The following is a 22,952-nucleotide window of genomic DNA, read 5'->3' as shown; positions in this document are numbered from 1 at the left end:
TTCATAACTTTGAGAGCTTCACGTAGTAACTGCGATGCCTCCTTCATAGACAGTGTGAGCAGTTGTATATCTTCCTTATTTGCCGGTTCTGGAAGGCTGTCTTTGACATCGAAAAAGATCTCCTCTTCTTTTTCTATGGTATTGATTTCTTTGACAGGTTTAATGAGAGATGAGGGGTCAATCTCGTTTTCTTCATCGGAGATAGCTAGGGTATGAGCTAGAGGAGCATTGTCGATGCTTGGCTTCTTATTGGCAGGGGCAATGGCAGTTTGTTATTGTCGATTAGGTCTTGGATAGCTTCCTTAAGCTTCCAACAGCTTTCAGTGGAATTGCCCCTACCTTGGTGATACTTGTAGTGTGCATTAGAGTTCCAGTTAACCGACCTCTTCTCAACTGGTGGGTCCCCAAATGGTCCAATGGGAGTTATGAGACCTTTTGCATTTAATCGATCGACTGCGGTGTCATAACCCATGCCAATAGGAGTGAAGCTCCTCCTAAATGGTTTTTTGTCCTTGGTTGTTCTTGGCAAGAAATTCTCCTAAATTAAAGGTGCTAACATTATTTGAGTGGGCGGTTTTGGAAGAAGAAGGATTATCGTTCTTCTTTCCTTTCCAGCCACTGTTGGAGTTATTGTTGGCAGCTTTTGACTTAGCCAAGTCATCTTCAATATTGATCCCAATGTCATAAACGGTCTTGAAGGTATGAAGATTATTTTGATATTTGAGATGCTTGGTATATTTTTCTTGGAGATTCTAGATAAACAGTCTCACTGACTCTTTTTCACTTGGCTCCTCAATCATTTTAGCTGAGGTTTCTCTCCACTTGTTAAAGAAAGAGATGAAACCTTCATTCTCTTTCTGTTTGAGGATTTCAAGTTCTCTATGGTCAGTCTCGACTTGAATGTTGCACTTGTACCTATCAACGAAAGCGTTTTCTATAGACTCCTAGGTAGAGGTCTTTTCTTTCTCGAGAGAAAAGAACCATTGTTGGCAAACGGTCTCGAGAGATAGTGAGAAAAGAGAAGGGAATACCTTCTTATCGATACCCTTGATACTCATTATTGTTTCAAATGCTCTTAAATGAAAGTAAGGGTTGTTAATTGCTCTGAATTTTGGGATGTCGTTGGCGTTGAACTTCTGCGGAAGAAGATCCTTGTCCACCGAGACCCCTTGTGATGTAAGCTCTTGAAACTTGTAGTCGCTGGACAACTTGCTTAAACTCTCTTGCATGAGGTCTATTTGTTGTTGCTTCACGGGATCATCGATCCTAAGTGCGAGAAGCTTCAGTGTCTCAGTCACAGTAGCCAGTTGGTTCTTAAGATCATTGACTTCTTCTTGAGTTGCCATTATAACTTTAGCTTTTCTCTTGCGAGCTATAGGTTTGTCGAAAAGTTGGACTCGTACGAAGAGGTTATCTTTGATTAATTGTCCTTCCTTTCTTGACCACGCGCTGTAAATTAAACCATTTTGCGTTTTAATTACTTGACTCGAATCAACTTGACTTTATGGTTTATTTTAAGGGAAAAAAGAAAAAGAAAAGGGTTCATATTTTAAGGGTGCATATTTTTGGCAAAAATAATGTACATATTTTTAGGGAACTAAGTATTATTATATTTATTGGAGGATTAATATCCGACTTACCCCCCTAAAAAATGACGGAAAAAAACGCGTACACAAGACTCTCTTAATCATGGTCAAAGTATGTGTATTGGTGTGTGCGTTGAGTGTAAGTGAAATGCTTGGACTCTCCTGTAAGACCATGGGACTTAGTGTCTAAACTTGATCATTGATGCAGTTAAATATTATTAATTAGACCCTAAGTGATGACTCGACAAATAATCCGAACTGTCGGCCGAGCGACAGGACTGGCGTCACACTGTGGAGCTTGGCGCCATACAACATAGCTTTCGTTAGGCGCTACACTCCATAGGTTGGCGCTACAGCTCAGACCTTGGCGCCAATATTTGAGCTTCGGTCTAGGACTGTTTTCGGTGTTATTAGTCAACTGAGGTATGCCTAAAGTCGTACTAGGTCAATTCCGATTAAAAAAAATTAGACTTTATTGACTCAAATTAATTAATTAATTAATTAATTAGGAAAAGTTCTTTAAGTCATTAATTTATTTAGTCTCAACACAAGTCAACAAACGGTTAAGAGAAACATAGAATATATATGCACAACAAATAATGCACAACTAGTCAAGTAGGCACAATATGATGCAATGAGTTTGCAACTAACCATGGCTCTAGTTCTCTAAAGTACGCGATATGGTTTAGTCAAAGAGGCTCCATGGTTAATTGTCCGGATGCACCGCGCGGAAGCCTAACCGTGAAGGGTTGGCGCGAGTGGATGGGACACCGCGAGTTTTAGAAAAAACTCGCTTCCATGGTTTGATGAATTCAACATCTCGGATGTACCATTTGTTGCACGGATCGTTCAATCAGGTAGATGGAGCATGAATTCCCAGAGGGTTATGTCCATATGTAGAACACATATGGGTTTCAGAAAAGTGAGAAAAAATTCAATCAGGAAGTAGTATCGAGCAAAGAATACGAAAAACTGGTCGAAATTAGAACGCATATTTCTGGCTCGGTATTGGGGGAAATTGGCCCCAGCAATCAGAGACTGGCGCCAGTTTTTAACTGTAGCTCCTGGCGCCAATACTGGCGTCTGGCGCTACGGTTAAAATGCTGGCGCCAATGCTCTGGCCCCTGACGCTACTTCCCACATGCCTCAGCAGCTTTCTGTGCTCAATAAAATTTTCCAGTTTCGCGTGGTGTTATTTCAGTCCTTGTTGTGAAAGATATTTCTCAAATTTCCTACGTGTAAAATCCCATGTTTTTAACTCATTATGGATGGTCTTTCCAATGAGATCTTTTTTATGCATATGACAATAATGTTAATCAAAATTACGCACATGAAATACTTAGAATGTTTCGAGTTTCATCCACTCATTCTAAATCATTGCCGAAACAAATTCAGGAATTAAAATAGAAATCCTCCCCAGTGGAGTCGCCAAAAACTGTAGGGAATAATTTCAAGCCTTTAAAATCCCATTAGCTTGAACCCCACTGTGATCATACACTAAAGTACGGTGGCGTCCAGAAGGGAAGAAGATAGAGCAAAAGAGACGCCAACAAGTTTTTTAGGAACTTGTAAACCGTTCACGAGGTGAAGGTTACACCCCTTAACGATCCAATAGATCGTCAACTCCATAAGGTCTAGAACCAAATAAGGGTTCGGGGATGAAGGTAAAAATCCAACCTAAAAGAGATCGAACCTGCCCTAATAATAGGCCTCTACTTTACTCTGATCGTATTCATGTGCGCTTTCTGACTAACATACAATCAATAGGATTAACCCTAAACCTGTTTATCTATGTTGGTTGAATTTAATGCACAAATAAACTATTATTGGTGATCACTTGAATTATAATCAAATTAACCCTAAGCAAGATTATTAATATCTTATTAAGCGTGATTACAAGTACAAATTCCCTTTAAACATGCATAAAAGGTGTGATCAAGCAATAAAAATATCAAGCAACAATAATAAATAATAATCATATCATAATAATAATAATCATCATCAAAATAATAATAATAATATTCATAATCATGTTCATGTTAATATTAAGGCATAATAGAAATAGCAAGATCCTAGGTATGATACTAACAAGATTAATAACAAACCCTAGCATGTCACTAAGCATTAAAAATTAAACCTTTAACCCTAACATGGTACTAACAATCATAAATATTAGGAAGAACATAGGAAGCATCATAACAATCATATTTAATATTAAAATTACCCTAGACATGATACTAGGAACATCATAATAACAATGTAAACATGATTTCTACATCATAATATCAATAAAAACCATTAAAGCACTTACTTTGATGCCTCGTACCTCTTTCTAATAACAAAATACACACGTTAGTAACTCTTCAAGGAAAATAATAAATCAACAATTAAATTAAATAACTGAAATAGAGATTTGGGACCAAACCTTCAGAAATTAAAACCTTTCACGTCTAGGGCGAAGGCAACTTCGAATATGGCTAGGTGTTTCTAGATCTTGTGAATGCGGAATTTTGTATGAAAAAGCAAAGGTTTAGAAAGAAAGAATTGAATGTTTTAAGAGAGATGAATGATTTAGAGAATGCTAAAGAATTAATGATTGTTGATGATTGAAAACAGAGTTTTTAATAAGATATTTATAGAGAAAATCAGACAAAAAAGATAAATTAACAAAATAGAGTCTGACGCTCAGAAAACAGAACTGGCGCCAACCTTGGCTAGCTGGCGCCAGGCACCACCACTAGCGCTAGGCGCCAATGGCTAGCGTCAGGCCTGGTTCCAGGCGCCAAGGCCTGGGGTTAGGCCCAAGCCTGATTCCAACGCGTTTTCGAAAATCCGATAAGTTTACCGTACTGGAAGATAAAATAATATAATTTCCTCAAAAATGCTATTTGATTTTGATTAAAACTCTGAAAAATCAACAAAATTCAATTTATCAATGCTAATTGAATTAGGAATGAAAAGAACCTTCTAGAGGAATCTAGAAGACTAAAACCATTCCTAATTGCATTAGGAATGATAAATCATATTAGGCTCTCCCCTAGATCATTGGGCCGTACATAAAGCTCAAACTGGGCCCAGTTTGGTAAATTGGCCATAACTTCCTCAATATTCATCGGAATTGGGCTTATAATATATCGTTGGAAAGTTCTTTGCAAGCCCCATCCAAATACACTACTATTGGACCCATATCATGGACCAACAAAACTAGATTGACTGTTCTCTTAAAATAAGTTTTCAAAAACAGAGAAAAGAGAAAAGAAAATAAAACTTTCCGCAACACTAGACCTTCCACACTTTCACTTCATTCGATAATGATTCGACGTGAAAGTACTCATCATTGGGTTTGGTTTTGGGGAGACACATTTGGGTGTCTACAGTGATGTAGGTGGAGCAATATGGAAAAAATAGGAATATAATGTTCCCCCAACTCAAATGACGGAAAAAACCGACTCATGCATAAACTTAAGACATGGTCATTGTGACATATACTCAAAGTTTGTGCTAAGACTAGTGGGTGTAGTGAGCGTAGGTGTCATGTTAAGACTCGTGTCATGGACATGTGACTAGACTCGAATAAAGACTAAGTTAAGACCTCACGTATATGCATTAAACTTGACAGGCTGTGGTATTTTAGTCATAACTTTTATCTTTAACTCTAATTGGGACGAAACCAACGCCAGATTAAAGATAAAACTCAGGGCTACAGATACATAGGTTGTGCGATTCATAGTTCCTCCTAGAACTCCGGATATGACCAAAACAAGTTGATGTTTGTGCAGTATACGGGAATAAAAATCCGGGTTGACTTAGAGGAACTATGACTCGATTTTAGGTATACATTTATTAGCTCAAATTAATTAATTAATTAAGGAAAGTCTTTTAGTCATTAATTAGTTTATTTAGTCTTAACACAAGTCAAACAAACGGTTAGGAAAAAACACATAGAGTATGCACAACAAATAATGCACAATTAGTCAAGTAGGCAAAATATGATGCAATGAGTTTGCAACCTAACCATGGCTCTAGTTCTCTAAAGTTCGGGATACGGGTTAGTCAAAGAGGGTCCACGGTTAATTTTCAATATTCACCGCGCGGAAGCTTAACCGTGAAGGGTTGTCACGAGTGGATGGGACACCGCAAGTTAAGAAAAACTCGCTTCCATGGTTTGGTGAATTGAACATTCTCGGATGTACCCTTTGTTGCACGGAGCGTTAAATCAGGTAGATGGAGCATGAATTCCTAGAGGGTTATGTCCATATGTAGAACACATATGGGTTTCAGAAAAGTGAGAAAAACTAAATCAACAAGTAGGATCGAGCAACTAGTGCTAAAAACTGGTCAAAATTAAAACGCATATTTCTGGCTCGGTATTGGAAGAACTTGGCGCCAACAAACAGAGGTCGGCGCAAACAATTTGGCTTTAGCGCCTGACGACAGAAACTGTCGCCTGGCGCCATAATCAAATTAGTGGCGCTAAACTCTGTTTTCTAACGCTAGTTCCTACATGCCTCAACAGCTTTCTGTGCTCGATAAAATTTTCCAGTTTTGCGCAACATTATTTTGATCCTAGTTGTGAAAGATATTCCTCAAATATCCTACATGTAAAAATCCTAAGTTTTAACTCATTACGGATGGTCTTTCCAATGAGATCTTTTTACGCATATGACAATAATGTTAATCAAAATTACGCACATGAAATACTTAGAACTTTTCGAGTCTCATCCACTCATTCTAAATCATTGCCGAAATAAATTTCAGGAATTAAAAAAGAAATCCTCCCCAATAGAGTCGCCAAAAACTGTAGGGAATATTTCAAGCATTACCCCAAACTTGAACCCTACTGTGATTATACACTAAAGTACGGTGGCGTCCAAAGGGAAGGAAGATAGAGAAAAAGAGTCGCCAACAAGTTTTAGGAACTTGTATATCATTTACAGCGTGAAGGTTATACCCCTTAACGATCTAGGAGAAGCATCGCAGAAGTCAAAATAAGAATATTTGATATTATAACCTTTTCCCTAAACATGATACTAGGAATCATTGTTGTAATTTAAAACATCAAGCATCCTAACATGATACTAGAAATCATAATAACATCCTAGACATGATTTCTATATCAAAATAACAATAAAAACAATTAAATTGCACTTACTTGGATGCCTCGTATCTCTTTCTAATAACAAAATACACGTGTTAGTAATTTCAAGGAAAATAATAATATCAAACAATCAAATTAAATAATTGAAAGAGCGATTTGGGACCAAACCCTCAGAAATTAAAACCTTTCACATCTAGGCGAAGGCAACTTCGAATTTGGCTAGGTGTGTCTAGATCTTGTGAATGCGGAATTTTGTATGCAAAAGGTTTGGTTTAGAAAAGAGAGAGAGAATAAGCTTTTGCTTAAAGAGAGAAGTGAATTAGAAAACTAGAGAGTTGATAGTTGTTGATGGAAATTGAAGATTAAAAACAGAGGTTTTAGGAGGCTATTTATAAAGAAAATCAGTCAAACGGATAGAAAAACGAATCAGAGTTTCGACGAGAATAAAACTCGATTAGCGCTAGATGCTGGATATTAGCGCTAGGCGCTGAAGCTTAGCGCCAAGCGCCAAGCCTTAGTGCCTGGCGCTAATAGCCTTTTCCACGCGTTTTATTAATTTTGATAAATTTTAGCCGTATAGAAGTGCAAAAATCGTATTTTCCTTAAAAACACTTCTTTTATTCTGATTAAAACTCAAAATGTCAACCAAAGTCAATTTATCAATGCTAATTAAATTAGGAATGAAAAGAACCTTCTAGAAGAATCTAGATGACTAAAATTAAATCTAATTACATTAGGAATGATAAATCAATATTAGGCCCTCCTCTAGCTCATTGGGCCGCACATAAAGATCAAACCGGGCCCAGTTTAGTAATTTGGCGATAACTTCCTCATTATTCATCGGAATTGGGCTTATAATATATTGTTGGAAATCTCTTTTCGAACCCCATCCAACTACACTATTATTGGACCCTTGCCATGGACCAAACCAAACTGGATTGGCTGTTTTCTTAAAATAGGTTTTCAAAAACAAAGAGAAAGAAAAGAATTAAAAACTATTCGCAACACTAGACTTTCCACATTTTCACTTCATTCGATTATGATTCGACGTGAAAGGTACTCATCACCGGGTTTGGTTTTGGGGAGACACAAATGGGTGTCTACAACGCCCTTAGTGAGTTTTTGCCACATCTATGTGAGGTTCATAATTTTTTCAAGCCTTCAACATACATATTTGCATGAGAAACATGGTTCCTTGAATATTGCGGACCTAATCTAGAATATTTACTAATAATTCTCAAACTCGAGACCGAACCAACTGGGAGGACAAAGACATCTTTTCGGGGTGGTAATTTTTCATTTCTAGGACTTTTATTTCTTCTTAGTTCATTGGGTTTACATTTGCCTTCTTGCTAACCATTTGAGCCTTTTCCCTTCTTTTCAAGCCACATATTTAGTTCTTGAGCCTTTTGTTTCATTTTCGTTCCATTATTGGTTTGTGAAGCAATTGATCATTATTGTTGGAGTTTGTGGTGAAAAAGTTTGGGTATTTGGTTATATTGAAAGCACGTTTATGTTGTGCTATATTTGAATAATGGAAAATGAATAAGTAAAAGCCGTCCAAAGTAAAACAAAAGGCAAGGACAATGCAATTGCAAATTTGTAAAATCGTCCTACGTTTAAGAGGCTTGGACATTTATTTCGGTATAATTGAAAAATAAAAACAAATAGAGAAAAAAAGTGGAATATGAGAAAATTCAAAAATATTTTGATGTAATTTCTTTCCCCTTTTCAAGCATTGAGGACTGGGCTTCCATTTAGCTTGGGGCAGAAGCGTTTACGGATTTTGTATATATACTTGTGGATATAGCTTTGAATAAGCTTGGGGGTGTTAGTTTGTTTTTGTTTGGTGACTACTTAAATGTGATTCAAAGAAAGGGCATGTTCTTTGCTTTACTTTTAGGGAAACCACCAAATTTTAAAATTTTAGCCTACCCCTAACCTTTTTCCCTTATGTTACAGCCTTTGGGAAAGTCCTTTTGACCTAGTGGTCGATTCATATACTAAGGGAGGGCATTATGAGTTAAAGCCTAAGTAAAAGGGATGCAAGGTCAAGATGTCGGGAAACCCTAAAATTCTACTCTTTTTCTGGTTCCTTCGAGGAACCATAGGGACTCTCACTAAGGGAAGATTTGAAACCTTAGGGAGAACGCGGCTAGATTGGTTGGGATGAAAGTGGATTGCGCCTCATTAGTTCTTTACGCTTAGCATACCTTATGGTTCAATCAACCATGAATATCTTGAAGCATGCATACCCATTCGATATAGAAAAGTTTTCAAGCATTTGAATTTGACCATTTGTGAAAGTCCTTGTAAAGAGCTATTTTTTTTGAAATTTTTGTTTTACTTTCTTTTTTTTTAAATGATTTTTCCTCATTTTGTTTCAAAGAGTTGTGGGTTAAGCTCTTAGGAAACCCTTACGATACCTCACTCGTCCTCATAGGCGACTTTGCGATTTAAAGGGCTTGTTGTAGCTAAAAACAACCGTGATTCCTACGTTAGTGAGTTTTAGTGTATAATCTTCTTCTCTCTCTTTTCATGCTTAAATAAACCCTAATTATTCCTTTTTAGCCTTTATTTTTCTCGGTACGAGCAAAAGTCTAGCTTGGGGGAATTTGATGAGTGTCATTTATGTCACTCATAGGGTAGTGTTTTAGGATATTTAATTTTCACTATGTTTTTTCATGCTTTTCCTTTGACATTTTAGTCATTTCTCCTTTATTTTCTCTATTTCTTCTTCCTTCGTGTTTTAATTTCCTTTATATGCTTTTCCTCGTGTTTTCCTTTTAAATTGTTCTTTTTCTCTTCTATTTTCTCTCTTTGGTTTCTCTTGTAGGTGCCTAAAGACTTAGCTTTGCAAAGGATTCAAGAATAGAAAAAAGAGCCAAGAAAAGGAGTTTCAAGTCTCATGGAGAGGGCGCTCCCCTTCTCCTGTGGGCCGCGGGCGCGGGATCTATGGGCTGCGGGCTTGGGTTTTGGTGCACATTTTGGTGATTTTTGGCAGGAACTCTCCGCGCCCTAGCCGCGGGCGTGGATATTTTGGAGAGGACGCTCCAGATTAGAGAGACCGCGACCCCCTGCTTCACTTGGAACAAGGGATTTTGCCACGCCCTGAGCCGCGGGCGCGGGTTTCGCCCAGACTGCCCTCGGAGTTCGTTATGCGTTCCGTACCCATTTTTTCGCGCCCGCGGAGTCTTCTTGGAGAGGGTGCGGCCGATCAGTTTTTCTTCTTTGTCTATATATACTCTTGTAAATCCTTTTGAAGGCCAACTTTTAGATAATATTTCATTTGCTTAGTTTTTAGAGAGAGAAACTAGAGAGAAGTTAGAGAGAAAATAGAGAGAAGTTAGAGAGAAACTAGAGAGAAATTAGAGAGAAACTAGAGAGAAGTTAGAGAGAAAGTTTGTGATTCTTCTTCATATCAATAAAAGTTTGTAAGATTTCTTTTCTTTGAATTTACTTCAATTGCAATTTACTTTTATGCTTGAATGTTTGGTTTGTATTTCTATTTAGTCTTGTGAATTTGTTGATTGATTGTATTTCCTTTTGATTTAGCTTGAGATTAATGTGCTTGAGATTGAATTTGTTTTAGCTTTAGATTTTAACATGATTAGTGTGTATATTAGTTTCTAGGGAGAAGGAGAAGCATGCTTGACTGATGATTATTGTTAGTTGATGATCCTTGATTGATTGATTGTTGCAATTAAATTGGTTGACATAGTTGTGCATGTGATTAATTAGACTAGGAGTGATCAACCTATAAGATTAATCTAGATTACATTGGAAATTCCAATGACGAACAATTGATTTGGGAATTTCTTTAATTGATTGAATTGATTTATAGTGAACTTAGTTTGGTTTATAGGAGGTAACCTTTGAATTCCTTTTATTGCGATTATTGTTTGTCCGTTGCAACTTTTGAATCAATTGGGTGATTTATCAACTAGCATGATTGATAAGCTTGCATGTGGAAGCTATATCCCAAGTGTTTAGCAATTTGATTAAATTCTTGATTCTTGTTATCCTTGTTACCATACTCAACCATGGACAATTCGTCTTAACATTAGACAATAAGATGGTTTCGATTCATTCCTTTGGGTTCGACCCTTAGCTTGCTCTATACTCGTTTAAGGTTTGTTAAGCGTTTACAAATTTAGTTTGACTTAGGGAGAATTAGATGATGACTAAGTTCAAACCCTTGTCATGGGTTTAGACTAACTTTGTGTCCCCCTCTTATGTTTCGTTCCCCCAATTTCCTATTTATATCTCTTTGCACCATTCCCATCCCAAGGTATGGAATAATGTAGATTGAATAACTAAGGCTCAACTGACGTGGCTCAAAAGGGCTGTCAAAAAGTTTGATTTTCTCTATGGTTAAGAACATGGGATTATCTTTGTGGATTTTCAAGTTGCCTCCTATGTTGGTGAAATCATCATATCCTTTCTTTGTTGGCAAAAGATGGGCCTCTTTTCACTCAATACATCTTGTGAGCCAAAGGTCATCAAGATTTTTTAAGTATTGAGTATGTATGCCTTTTTGATATTGCCTGTTTGTATGTATATGTTTCATTTAATTTGAGCTAATAACAAAAAAAAGATTGAAAAGAGAACAAGATAGACTTACTTGAAAATATAATTTTTTTTATTCATTAAGTGGAGTACAAAATAATTAGATTCGACAACATGAATCTCTTAGTCTATCATAAAAGGAAAGAAACAAAACAAGACCTAGGGTGCTACATCTTGAATTGTTGATAGCTTCTTGAGATTGCTTCTTTGAGCTTTGTCCGTTTCCAACGTAGGTGAAATCCTTTCTTAAAATCTAGTCCATCTATATTATTCGGGGTTTCATTTATCAAGTCCCTTTCAATTAATGTTCCCACAGTATAGACCTTTTGAAATGTGTTTAAATTAAAGTATTGTAAATGGCACTTATATGGTGGAGACATATTGTCTATGAACTGTGGGACAAGTTCATGATCCAGAGGTCTTTGTGAAAGAAGAGCAAACTTTGATTGCCACCTGGAAAATATCAAAGTCAATAAAGCCTTCTTCTTCCCCTTGCTTAAGCAATTCAAGATCGCGCAAGGTAGTTGTGAGCTCGATGTTATCTTCATATTGGGTTAAGAACACTTTTACAATGTCACCCCAAGTGGAAGTTTGTTTTGCATCGAGGTTATAAAACCATGATCTAGAAGTTGGTCCAATGAAAGAGGAAAAGTACATCCACATAGGCTTGGCTCAACCCCTTTCAATTCCATAATCCGTATTTAAGAAATTTTCTAGGAGAGTCTTGCCACTAGGTTGTGGTGCATGCTCATAATTCAAGTAATTATTCCCTAAGTTAGCTCGAAGGACAAGTTTCTCCAAAGCCTCTACTCTTTCAGGTCTTTCTTTTTCTTACATAATGTTTTCTTTTTCTTTTTCTGCTTTTAATTTAGTCTTTTTGCTTTTTTATTAGCCTTCATTTGGGCTTCTTCTTCTCGTAGGGCCTTTAGATTTTGGAGTTCCTCTCTAAGTTTCTCTAATGTTGCTTTTCCAACCATGATTGGACAAGTACGCGATTGTGGAAGATGATCTAGTAATGTGTATCAAGAGAAATTGAGCGCGTTCACTTAAACCTTTTCTGCCAAGCATTTAAAAAATGTATCAAAGTCAAAATGATTGTTTATTTCCTTTTATTAATCCTTATAATACCAATTCACTTAAAGAATTTTGTTGATGAACAATGTCAAAAAAATTCACAAACAATCAGTACTGGAATGTCATGATTTGTGTTGACTTCAACAAGGAAATCATCTAACAATTTTACTTTAAATGAATTGTTTTAAAAAAAAGGTAGAAGAGAAAGACAAGAAAGTTGGATTTAAAATGCTCGTCAAATTTTTAGGAATATTAATCAACCCGAACATACTCCTTCAAATGATCAAATATACAATGGGATTTGTTAATCATTTAGACTGCAATAGAGATCTATATCATTTTTTTTTATTATTATGATTCTCATATTGATCATCTTAAAACGATAATATATTACTATTTGCTTAAAAAGAATGATGACCTCTGAATGTAAAATCCGAAAAATAATTAAATCATTTTCTCGATTTTATCATTCATTAGCTTCTCTCTTTCTCTTTTTTTTTTTTTGAGAATAATAATAATTTTTTTGTATCATATATATACTTTTTCTTTCTCACTTTTTTTGTGTGAGGCAAACATCCCATGTAAGGTTCTCGGGATTTTCTTTTCAAACCATAAAAGAGGTAAATAAATTATACACTTAAATCAAGATTGATCAATTACAACTAAAACATTATGAACACGAAAATAGGCACGTTTATGAATAAACAAATTGATGAAGTCCTATTAAGGGATGAAAACTTCTAATAACGAACCTCATAAGAAGTAATGTCATTAGTTTGATTATGAAGTACGTAAACGAATCATCATAATAAAAATAGTATCGTGCGTGATTTTCTGTTTTACGCTAAGGTGGATAGTGCAACTTCAAGAGTAGCATCTGCCACATGCGTTTTTCTTTTAGTTTTTGTTTTTTTTTTTTTTTTTTTTTTTTTTTTTTTTTTTTTTTTTTTTTTTTTTTTTGCAAAAACGCAAAAAGTACGATAAAAACATTTTTTTTATTTATTTTTTGAAAAAACGAAAACGACGATTAATGTTAAGGTAATTAAGTTAGACAATGTTGTTAGATAAAGAGATATTTTTAGCACCTACTTAACGATTAACCTTGAAGCGGTAATATCGTTTTCTCCATATGATATTGCTCGTAACGAGTCAAAATCAACATTAACAGTGGGAGTGCGCAAGAAACAGAGTTGCGCGGAGGTGCCGCTCGCAACTTCTGAAATTGCGCTTGGAGGGCAACGCAACTTTTACAGCTGCATGCGCGTGCCACCTGGTAGATTCGACAATTTTTCATTTTTTTTTTCTGAAAATCGAAGTGCAGATAATTTTTTTTTTGGTCAGAGTTGCGCGTGCCACCTAAGACATGAGCGCCCGCTCCTTTCTGCTGCACGCCCTCTCCAGATGCTTCAATGAAAAGTCATATTTGAATGTGTCAAGGAGGAGCGCTCTCTCCTCACATGGTGCACGCCCGCTCCCCTGCTCCACAGCATAGGCAGAATTCAACTTCAAAGGGAGGAGTGCCTGCTCCTGGTAAGGAGCACGCCTGCTCCAAACCGACTCTGAACTTGGGCAAATTGTTGCTGAAGTTGTGGAGCGCCCGCTCCAGGAAAGGTGCACGCCCGCTCCCCTAGAGCGCCCTCTCCATTCTCTAATTTCCTTGCCTTGAACACAAACCATGCATTGAATGCTTGCCAAATTGAGTCAATAGACCTGCAAAACATGGACAAACACAATCCAAGAGGGGACAAGGCCGAGACAAAACATTTTCATTCAAAAACGGGTTAGAAAGAGGGGCAAAATCGGGTCTAAATTGACACAATAAGTGGTCAAATAAACCACTTATCAAATCCCCCAAGCTAGCCAAATGCTTGTCCTCAAGCAATTCACATTGCTCAAAAACAAACTCAAAGATCAGTTTGCTCAAAGAAAAGCACATGCATAGTTACAAGAATCCTTGAGCGATAAAACTCGAGCATGAGGTATATGCCTAAGGTCAATCACGGTCATGACTAGCCAAGGCCTAGCTAACCTTCTCGAAAATACTCAACTCAATCCTATTCGACATATCTTACCGCGTCCCTATCAAAAAGTTCAAATCCCCCCTAATGGTAGTGTCTCGTGACTCCTCAAAGGAGCCGGAAAAACATAGATAAAGCGGGTTTCAAACACTCGACATCTCAATGAAAGAGTACCCTCTCCATATGCTTGTGAATCAACTCCCTCCACCGACAAAGGCTTCCACTCCTCTCCTAATCATTACAAGACTCAAGGACTACGACACAAAGTTAAGGCATAGATAGAACTAGAAGTGTTTTGCAATTTGAGCCAAACTAAAATGTATATCATTAAGAACAAACCCTAAGAGGTTCCTAAATTTGACCCATGCTACAAACCAAGAATGAATTGAAATAAAAACACACCCCCAAGCTTGTTTAATTGTTAGGGGGGGGGGTGACATTTCATCACTTCTATTCTTCCTTTCTCTCTCTTTTTTTTTCATCAAATTTTTTTTTTAAACAAAATTGGATATATACATCACTAACTACTAAATACAATCAACTTAAAGGATGAGCTAAAGAAACAAAAGTGATACACCTAAGATTTTGTGAATTATCAACACATGACAACCTTCATCAATACTAAGAGTAATTTAGGCCTTGGTCTTGGGAGTTGAGACTCAAGTTCTCGATCTAGGTACTAAATCAAAGAGGATCCTTTCCACTCATGCAAAATGTAGTAGGCTTGAAAAATTATTAAAACCTCACCGATTTTTTTTTTTTTTTTTGAACAATGTGGGATTAAATACTACCATTGAGGATCAAATTCCTTTGATATGGGGGACACCATCTTACCACCAACCTAGACTTTAAGTCTCGTACATTCGACAAAGTTATTCTCACACTAGCCTAAACTAACCAATTCTATGTTCAACCAAGGGCATCTAAAACATGCTCGAAATTTTATTACAAAAAGAAAACAAACATCCATCACATACAGTCCAATATCATCATTGCAAACCGATCAAGGGCAAACAGACTCTCTTTTTTTTTAGAAGCTCATTTTTAATTTTTTTTTATTATTTTTTTTAGAAAGCTGAAAATGGGGGAAAGGAAAACTAATTAAAGAATTTGGATATTAGGGTTTTGGATATTAGGGAATTTGGATGTTAGAGGATAAGAAAAAGAAATTTGGATATTAGGGAAATCCATCATTATAAATCCACACAAATCATCATCAAAAATCATTATCAAGAAAAACCAAGGACAATGCCAATCAACCCATGATACCAACCAACAAGCAAACCAACCAAAGCATAATAATATCAAAGCCATAGATAAGATGCTCCATATAGCACAAACATAAGGAGAAGTGAGACAATAACATTAATATGCAATTGTTCTAGCTTAGGCATGCCATAAAATTGAGAAAAGAGCACAACCAATCCTAAAATAGGCATGCAACCTAGACCATAATAACACATGAATCCTACCACAAGTTCCAAAGGCTAAGCTAAGCCTTTCATGCCAAACATTCCACATACAAACTCAAACTTCTCCATACATTGCACAAAATAGCATCACATGAATGCACATTTCCTATCAAAACCGAAAACTACCCTAGACACAAAGACCCCAAGACTTCCTCCAATCTAGATATTTGATTACCGTTTCCATGATAGATGGACACAATGAGAAGCATCCCCCCCCAAGCTAGAACTCGACACCGGCCTCGGTGTTACACATGATGGGGAAAGAAGAGAAGGGAACGGTAAAAACAAATGTCAAAAGGCTACTCCCGATCATCCTCCCTAGGCGGCGATGGCATGTAGTTATAGTTGAGGTCTACATCGCCGGAAAAGGAAGTTTGATCCACGTATGGAGGAAGATCATAGTTGGGGCTACTACGATAGTGACCGTAGTACGGTGCATTACTAGTGCCCCAACCACCATCATACCCGGGTGGAAACCTGAAGTATCTCCTTAAGAGGTGGTTATCGATCTCCTCGGGAGCCATATTACTACATGTCTCGGGGATTGGTAATAAGAAGGGTCCCCTCTAAAATCACAACCCCCGGGTTGTGTATAATCGTAGGGAGGGAAGGATAGTTGGTTGGTTGGTTGTTTTTCCAACCCGCAACCGGCCCCTCTTGAACGGGGCGGTGAGGATAGTTGACATAGGGGAGAAAGTCTCCCGTCTCAACTTGGTTTTGATAGGACATTTGAGACACATAACTTTGATATTCATTTTCCTTCATAATTCTTTGGTTGGTTAGATTAAGATGGCGAAAGGCCAATTCAAGGTCGAAGGAGGAAGAAGAAGAGGAGGAGCCGCCCAAAAACCTAGGAACGGTAGAAATACTATGGCGGCGAGGTTGAGATGGTTTGTCAAGGTCGGGAACATTCACAGGGAGTGGCTCAATTGGCACTTGCCAAGTGTTCCCCACAGTGTTCATTACCGCCGCATTAGGGAGAATGCAACGGTGCTTACCTTTGACCAACCAAGAGTATGTTGTCACATTACCACGGAGTTCCACAAGCATTTGCATTAAGGCAAGTCCGGGAATGTCAAGGGCATTGGACCCGTTAACCGGGGTCAATTGCTCAACCCAATTAGTGAAACCCAAAGCCTTGGCAATTATTGTGATCATCCCACCACATTTTATCTCCCCTCTCAACTCCGTGCTCCTCTTAATCTCAATGCACCTTTGGATAAACAAGTATCCCATATTCACATTACCCTCAAGGTCTCCCTCAAATTGGGAAGCTATAAAGAGGCATTTGATCTCCTCTTTTGTTAGCTTCCCGAGATCTTGTTTAGAGAAACAAGCGTACCCCATAATTCTCATGAATATACGGAGTACGGGGTGGAAAATGTGGCTAGCATGGCTAGACCGGGTGATGAAATTAGGATACCCCGCAATAGTATTCCACCAATTTTGCTCTTCGTAGCTAGAAAGGTAGAAACTATCGGGGTTGTCTATTTGATAATATACAGGCCACTCAAATATTTCATTGAGGCGAGTTAAGGTTAAAGTTTTTTCTTGATTGAAAAGTTTAAACTTAATTTCACACTTAAAACGCTCTCCCTCACCATTGATTCGGCGCATGGTTAGGGTTGAAAGGAACTCGAGAGTGATCGATTCATAGGTTATCTCCCTCTTCTTGAGGAAGTTTAACCATCCGAAATTATCGGCCACTCGCCGAATTCCTTCATCTACACCTAAGAGATGGCAAGCTTTTTGGTCATAAAATCTCGTAGGAAGGATTTTTCGTTTTGAAAGCTCGGAGTGATACTTTTTGAATTTTTCGGGAATTCTAATGGGAGGGGGACCATTGTCTTGGTTTTGTGTTTGGCTTTGGTTTTGGTTTTCGGGTATTTGGATGCCGGAAGTCTTTCTCTTCTTTCTTGCCGCACCTCCAAATAATCTTAATACCATTTTGACAAAAGCGAAATAAGGACTAAAAGGATCACTCAATACAACTCACACAAACACCAAAATGCACCAAACACAACCTCCTTAACTTCAAACCCCCAAATTAATCCAAGTACCTGTTTCAAGAACTCAATATATATATACCAACACAACCAATAAGGATTTTCCAACACACAATTTCACAATCAACAATGAACTTCAAGTTCACACCAATCACATGCACAAAAATTCACCACACTCATGCAATTTTTCAATCACAATTTCACTACTCCAAAAATCAATCACAATTTTCCACCAACCATTTTCAATTAGCAACCATTTTGTTTGAAATCACCTAATCATGCAACTAATTACACAATGTTTATGAAATACACAAATTTGTAAAGCTTGAAGAGGGAAAGTGAAGTAGGGAGGTAGAATATACCAACTAGAGTATGAAAATTCTCTAGAACTTGCTAGTTTGCTCGATTCTTGCTTCCTTTGCTCCAATTCCTTGAAAAATCCAAATTTTCCTTTGATTTTCAATGGTGGTGTTCTAGGGTTTGAAATTTTCGTGCTTGAATTTCTGTAAATTTTGTGTTGTTGGATAGAGAATTTAGTGGAGAAGAGGATTTTATGAATTTTTAGTGAAAAATATTGAGATTTGGTGATGAAATTGAAGATAGAAGTTGGATTATATGAGGTTTTTAGAGAGAGAAGTAGATGGGAAGGAGGAAAGAAAGTATGAAAGTTTAAATGAGTGGTGAAGAATGAGTGAAAAAGGGTAAAAAAAGATAAATAAATCTCCCCTCTTTTTTTTTCCCGGACAGGTAGGAGCGGGCGTGCAGAGAGGAAGGAGCGCCCGCTCCAAACTGCAGAAGGGAATCTGTTTTTCCTATCCCAGCTAGGAGCGGGCGTGCAGGTGAAGGGGAGCGCCCGCTCCTTTAAACAATTTTGGCTACGACATTGGCCAGGAGCAGGCGTGCAATGCTTATGGAGCGCCCGCTCCAATGTTGAGAAGTGAAATCTGCTTTTGCTAACCCAGCTAGGAGCAGGCGTGCAGTTGTATGGGAGCGCCCGCTCCTGATGCAGTTCTTTGGTTCTGATTTCTAATCCAGCACAGAGCGGGCGTGCAGGTCTGTTGGAGCGCTCGCTCCTGAAGATACCTGAAAATTCTGTTTTGTACGGAACATTAGGAGAGGGCGTGCAGTTTTCCAAGAGTGCCCGCTCTACCAGTCTTGAAGCCCACTGTTTCTTTCATTAAGCTTGGAGCGGGCATGCTTAGTGATAGGTGCGCCCGCTCCAAGTTGTTAACAGCTTCCTGTTTTGCTTTCTTCGGCTCTTTTTGCTTCAAGTTCCTATAACAAAACCACAAGAACATAAATTCAACAATATTAGCCAAAATCAGATATTCCCAACACTCTTATTCTTTTCCTATCTCATTCATTTTTTTTCTTTTTTTTTCTTCTCTCTTTTTTTTTTCTTTTTTTTTTTACTCGGGTTGCCTCCCGGAAGCGCTTCTTTAACGTCAATAGCTTGACGACCTCCACACTCAGAAGGTAAGATTACATTGAGTTGATTCTAAAACACCTACATGAGCACCCTCGTAGTAAAGCTTGAGGCGATGCCCATTCACCTTGAAAGATCTCTTTCCGTCCATATCTCAAACTTCCACGGCTCCATGTGGAAACACTTCCTTGACAACAAAAGGTCCACTCCACCTTGATAAAAGTTTACCGAGAAACAATTTCATCCTAGGGTTATAGAGGAGTACCTTATCGCCTTATAGAAATGCTTTCTTTTAAATGTTCCGGTCGTGGCAATCCTTAGTGAAGATTCTTATAGTTGCTAGCTGTTGGACTTAATGATTTTAATGATGACACAAACTCACTTACTTACAAACTAATAAGAGCTTGATTGTTTAAGTGTGTACTCAGTTACGAAGACTAGGGTAATGAAGTGTGTTGTAAAAATACCACGAGGAACAAGAAGGCCAGAAGCAGAGCTAGCCATACAGAAGAGTTCCCTCACAGGAACTGGCGCTTCATAAATGAAGACTGGAGAAGAGAAGTTCCTTCCAAGGAACAGAAGCCTCGGAGTAGAAGCTTCATCAGAGAAACATGAAGACTAAATATTTTATATATCTTAGGATTTATGTAAGTATAAGAAATTTAGTTACACTCGAAAAATCAGTATGGAATTGGTCTTAGGATAAAATATTGTGCATGCTATTTTTTAGGAAAATTGTTGCAATTTAAATTTTATCTTTTTCTTAAATTAAAAAGATTTTATTTTCTTTTTCTGATTTTCGGAAAATGTTTTTGACAAAATAAAATCTCCACGTTTTCTCTAAACTTGCGGCCTACTCCCCATGTTCTTCTTCTAGACATGGTCTTTCACATTGAGGTGTTCATGGTCCCTTAATTTTAGGGACATGATCTTCTTAGTGGGTATGAAAAGTGGCGTAATGGATTTGCTGCACAAAGAAGTTTTTCCTAAACAAATTTTGGTCTATAAATAGTTGTTGATTTCAGATGGAAAATCTCACCCTTTGCTCACATAAGTTTTCATCTTTTATTCGAGTTAAGAGTCCAATTCCATACAAGTCTATTAGAGTGTTCTAAATGTTCTTATACTAGAGTTTGTTTTTCTTTCGAGTTGTAATTGGGAATAGGGAAGTTCGAGTGAACGTTTGTGTATGAGAAAGAGAAGAGAGAGAGAGAAGAGAAAGAGAAGAGAGAACAGAGAACAGAGAACAGAGAAGTGAGAAGAGAGAAAGAGAAGAGAAGAGTAACAAGAGTAACAACTTGAGTTTGAGTCTTTAGCTTGTAATAGGATCATTTGCCCTATTATTGGTAAGATTCTTTTCCCAAAATCCCAAGTGGTCGTGGTTTTTCTCCTTGTTAGGGCCAAGGAGTTTTCCACGTAAAATCTCTCTTGCATTCTTTAGTTCCTTTAGTTAATCTCTCAGTTCCTTTAGCTAACTTATGTTTAATTCCGCAAAAAGTTTGGCTAAATTCTCATACTACAATTCAACCCCCCCTTCTTGTAGTATTCATTAAAACAACAATTGGTATCAGAGCCTAACTTCTAGGAAAATCAGGAAACCCTAAAGAAGAAAGGTCTTGGAGAAAATGAATGCTCATGAGAAGTTCGAGGAAGGATACTGAACACAGAGGCCTCCTATGTTCAACGGCAAGTTCTATACTTACTGGAAGAAACGCATGGAGATCTTTATCAAGGCAGAGAACTACCAAGTCTGGAGGGTCATCGAGGTTGGTGATTTCGAAGTCACCAAAACTAATGCTCAAAATGAGGTAATCCCTAAGCCTATGTCTGAATATGAAAAAGAGGATTTTGATAAAATGGAAATAAATGCTATGGCTATGAAATTGCTCCACTGTGGACTTGGACCTCACGAACACAATCGTGTTATGGGGTGCAAGATCGCTAAGGAAATCTGGGATTTGCTGCAGATTACTCATGAAGGAACTAATGAGGTTAAACACTCAAAAATCGATCTACTTATGTCCAAGTATGAAAGATTTGAAGTGCAGCCTAAGGAAACCATTCAAGAGATGCTAACCCGTTTTACTAACATCATAAATGAGTTGGTTTCCCTTGGTAGACAGATTCCTACAGATGAGCAGGTTAGGAAGATTCTTAGAAGTCTTCCACAAGATGAGAGGTGGAGAGCTAAGGTGACAACCCTTCAGGAAACGAAGGACTTTACCAAGTTCAATATTGAACAACTAGCAGGTTCTCTCATGACTCATGAGCTACACCTTGGAGTCAACAATGAACCCATGAGGAACAAGGGATTGGCTCTTAAGGCGTATGAGGAGGAAGACTCAGAAGTGGACGAGGATGACGCTGCCCTAATTGTGCGAAGATTCAAAAAGATGTTCAAGAAAGGCCGAACCTCAAGGAACTTCGGGAAAAAGACCTCAAATCTAAAGCCTGACTACAGCTGCCACAAGTGTGGATCCCCAGATCACTTTATCAGAGATTGTCCCCTTTGGGAAAATGATAAAGGAAAAGGAAAGGCTAAGGAACAGGGAAGAGAAAAATTCAGCAAAGAAAACTATCAGAAGTCAGACATGAGGAAGGCCATGATAACAGCCTGGGGAGACTTAGAGAGTGAAAAAGAAGATGATGACCAGCCAGAAGAGGAGACGGCCAATCTTTGTTTGATGGCCAAATCAGATGATGAAAAAGCTTACCTTGAAGAACTCCCAAAAGAGGTATTTCTTGATCCTAAACAGCTTAAAACACTCTCTAAAGATGTCTTAATAGATATATGTCTTGAAGAAGAAGAATTTTTTAGAGATACATGTGTAAAGTTGAACAAATGTGAAAAAGCTCTTAAGGTTTGCAAAGAACATGGTGCTTGGTTGGAAAAAGCCTATGCCAAGTCTCAAAGCAAATTAAGAGAGCTTGATTTTAAATACAAACACATAACTAAGATAGCTGATAGGATTAAGAATGAAAGTATTCTTCTGAATGTTGAATTAACTCAGTGTAAGCTCATAAATTCTGATATCAGTTCTAGCAGTTCCTCAAGCGATCAGTTGCTTAAATTCAATGTTGATTTTGAAAATTTGAAAAATGAGCTTTCTACTTTAAAAACTCAAAAGGATCAACTTGAATCTGAACTGAATGCTAGAAAGGATAGAAGTATTGACCCAAAAGTTATACCTAAGTGGATAGCTGAAGCTCAAGGAAAAAGAACTGAAGGCCTTGGCTATATGACCAAGAGGAAAGGTAAGCAAAAGAAATATGTTGAGCTTCCTAGCAGGAAGGTATGCACTTTTTGTGGTAAGTCTGGACATCTCTTTGGACAGTGTAGGATAAGAGAAGAAGCTGATAAAAGAAATGTAAAACAAGTGTGGGTCAAGAAAACTGATATTGCATCTATGTCTAAGGAACCCAAGGAAACCTAGGTTCCTGATCCTAATGCTTAGTTTTCTTGCAGGTCCTAGTGAGGGGGAACAACTCGTGGTATCTCGACAGCGGTTGTTCAAAGCATATGAAAGGTGATAAATCAAAATTCCTCTCACTAGAAGACTACCCTGGAGAAACAGTAACCTTTGGGGATAATAAGAAGGGCGAGATCAGTGGAAAAGGCAAAATTGGTAGATCAAAATCTCATTCCATTGATAATGTGTTCCTGGTCGAGGGCTTAATGCACAATTTGCTCAGTATATCAAAA

The 22,952-nt window shown here is 37.7% G+C and overlaps 1 protein-coding gene across 1 annotated transcript; it reads left to right on the top strand.

Annotated features, from left to right (window-relative positions):
- Nucleotides 1-20,964: 20,964 nt before the first annotated feature.
- Nucleotides 20,965-22,683, top strand: LOC110686868. The gene has a single exon (XM_021863476.1). It carries the CDS (start codon nucleotides 20,965-20,967, stop codon nucleotides 22,681-22,683), a length of 1,719 nt encoding a protein of 572 aa, XP_021719168.1.
- The last annotated feature ends 269 nt before the right edge of the window (nucleotides 22,684-22,952 follow it).

This window comes from Chenopodium quinoa, unplaced genomic scaffold, assembly GCF_001683475.1.
Source record: "Chenopodium quinoa cultivar QQ74 unplaced genomic scaffold, ASM168347v1, whole genome shotgun sequence".
Lineage (NCBI taxonomy): Eukaryota > Viridiplantae > Streptophyta > Magnoliopsida > Caryophyllales > Amaranthaceae > Chenopodium > Chenopodium quinoa.
The sequence above is the reverse complement of the archived record's forward strand: the minus strand, read 5'-3'. Positions and strand labels throughout refer to the sequence as shown.

What these genes read in the sequence shown, in the direction of transcription:
- LOC110686868 (XM_021863476.1), top strand. Translation starts at nt 20,965, where the DNA reads ATGGAGATCTTTATCAAGGCAGAGAACTACCAAGTCTGGAGGGTCATC.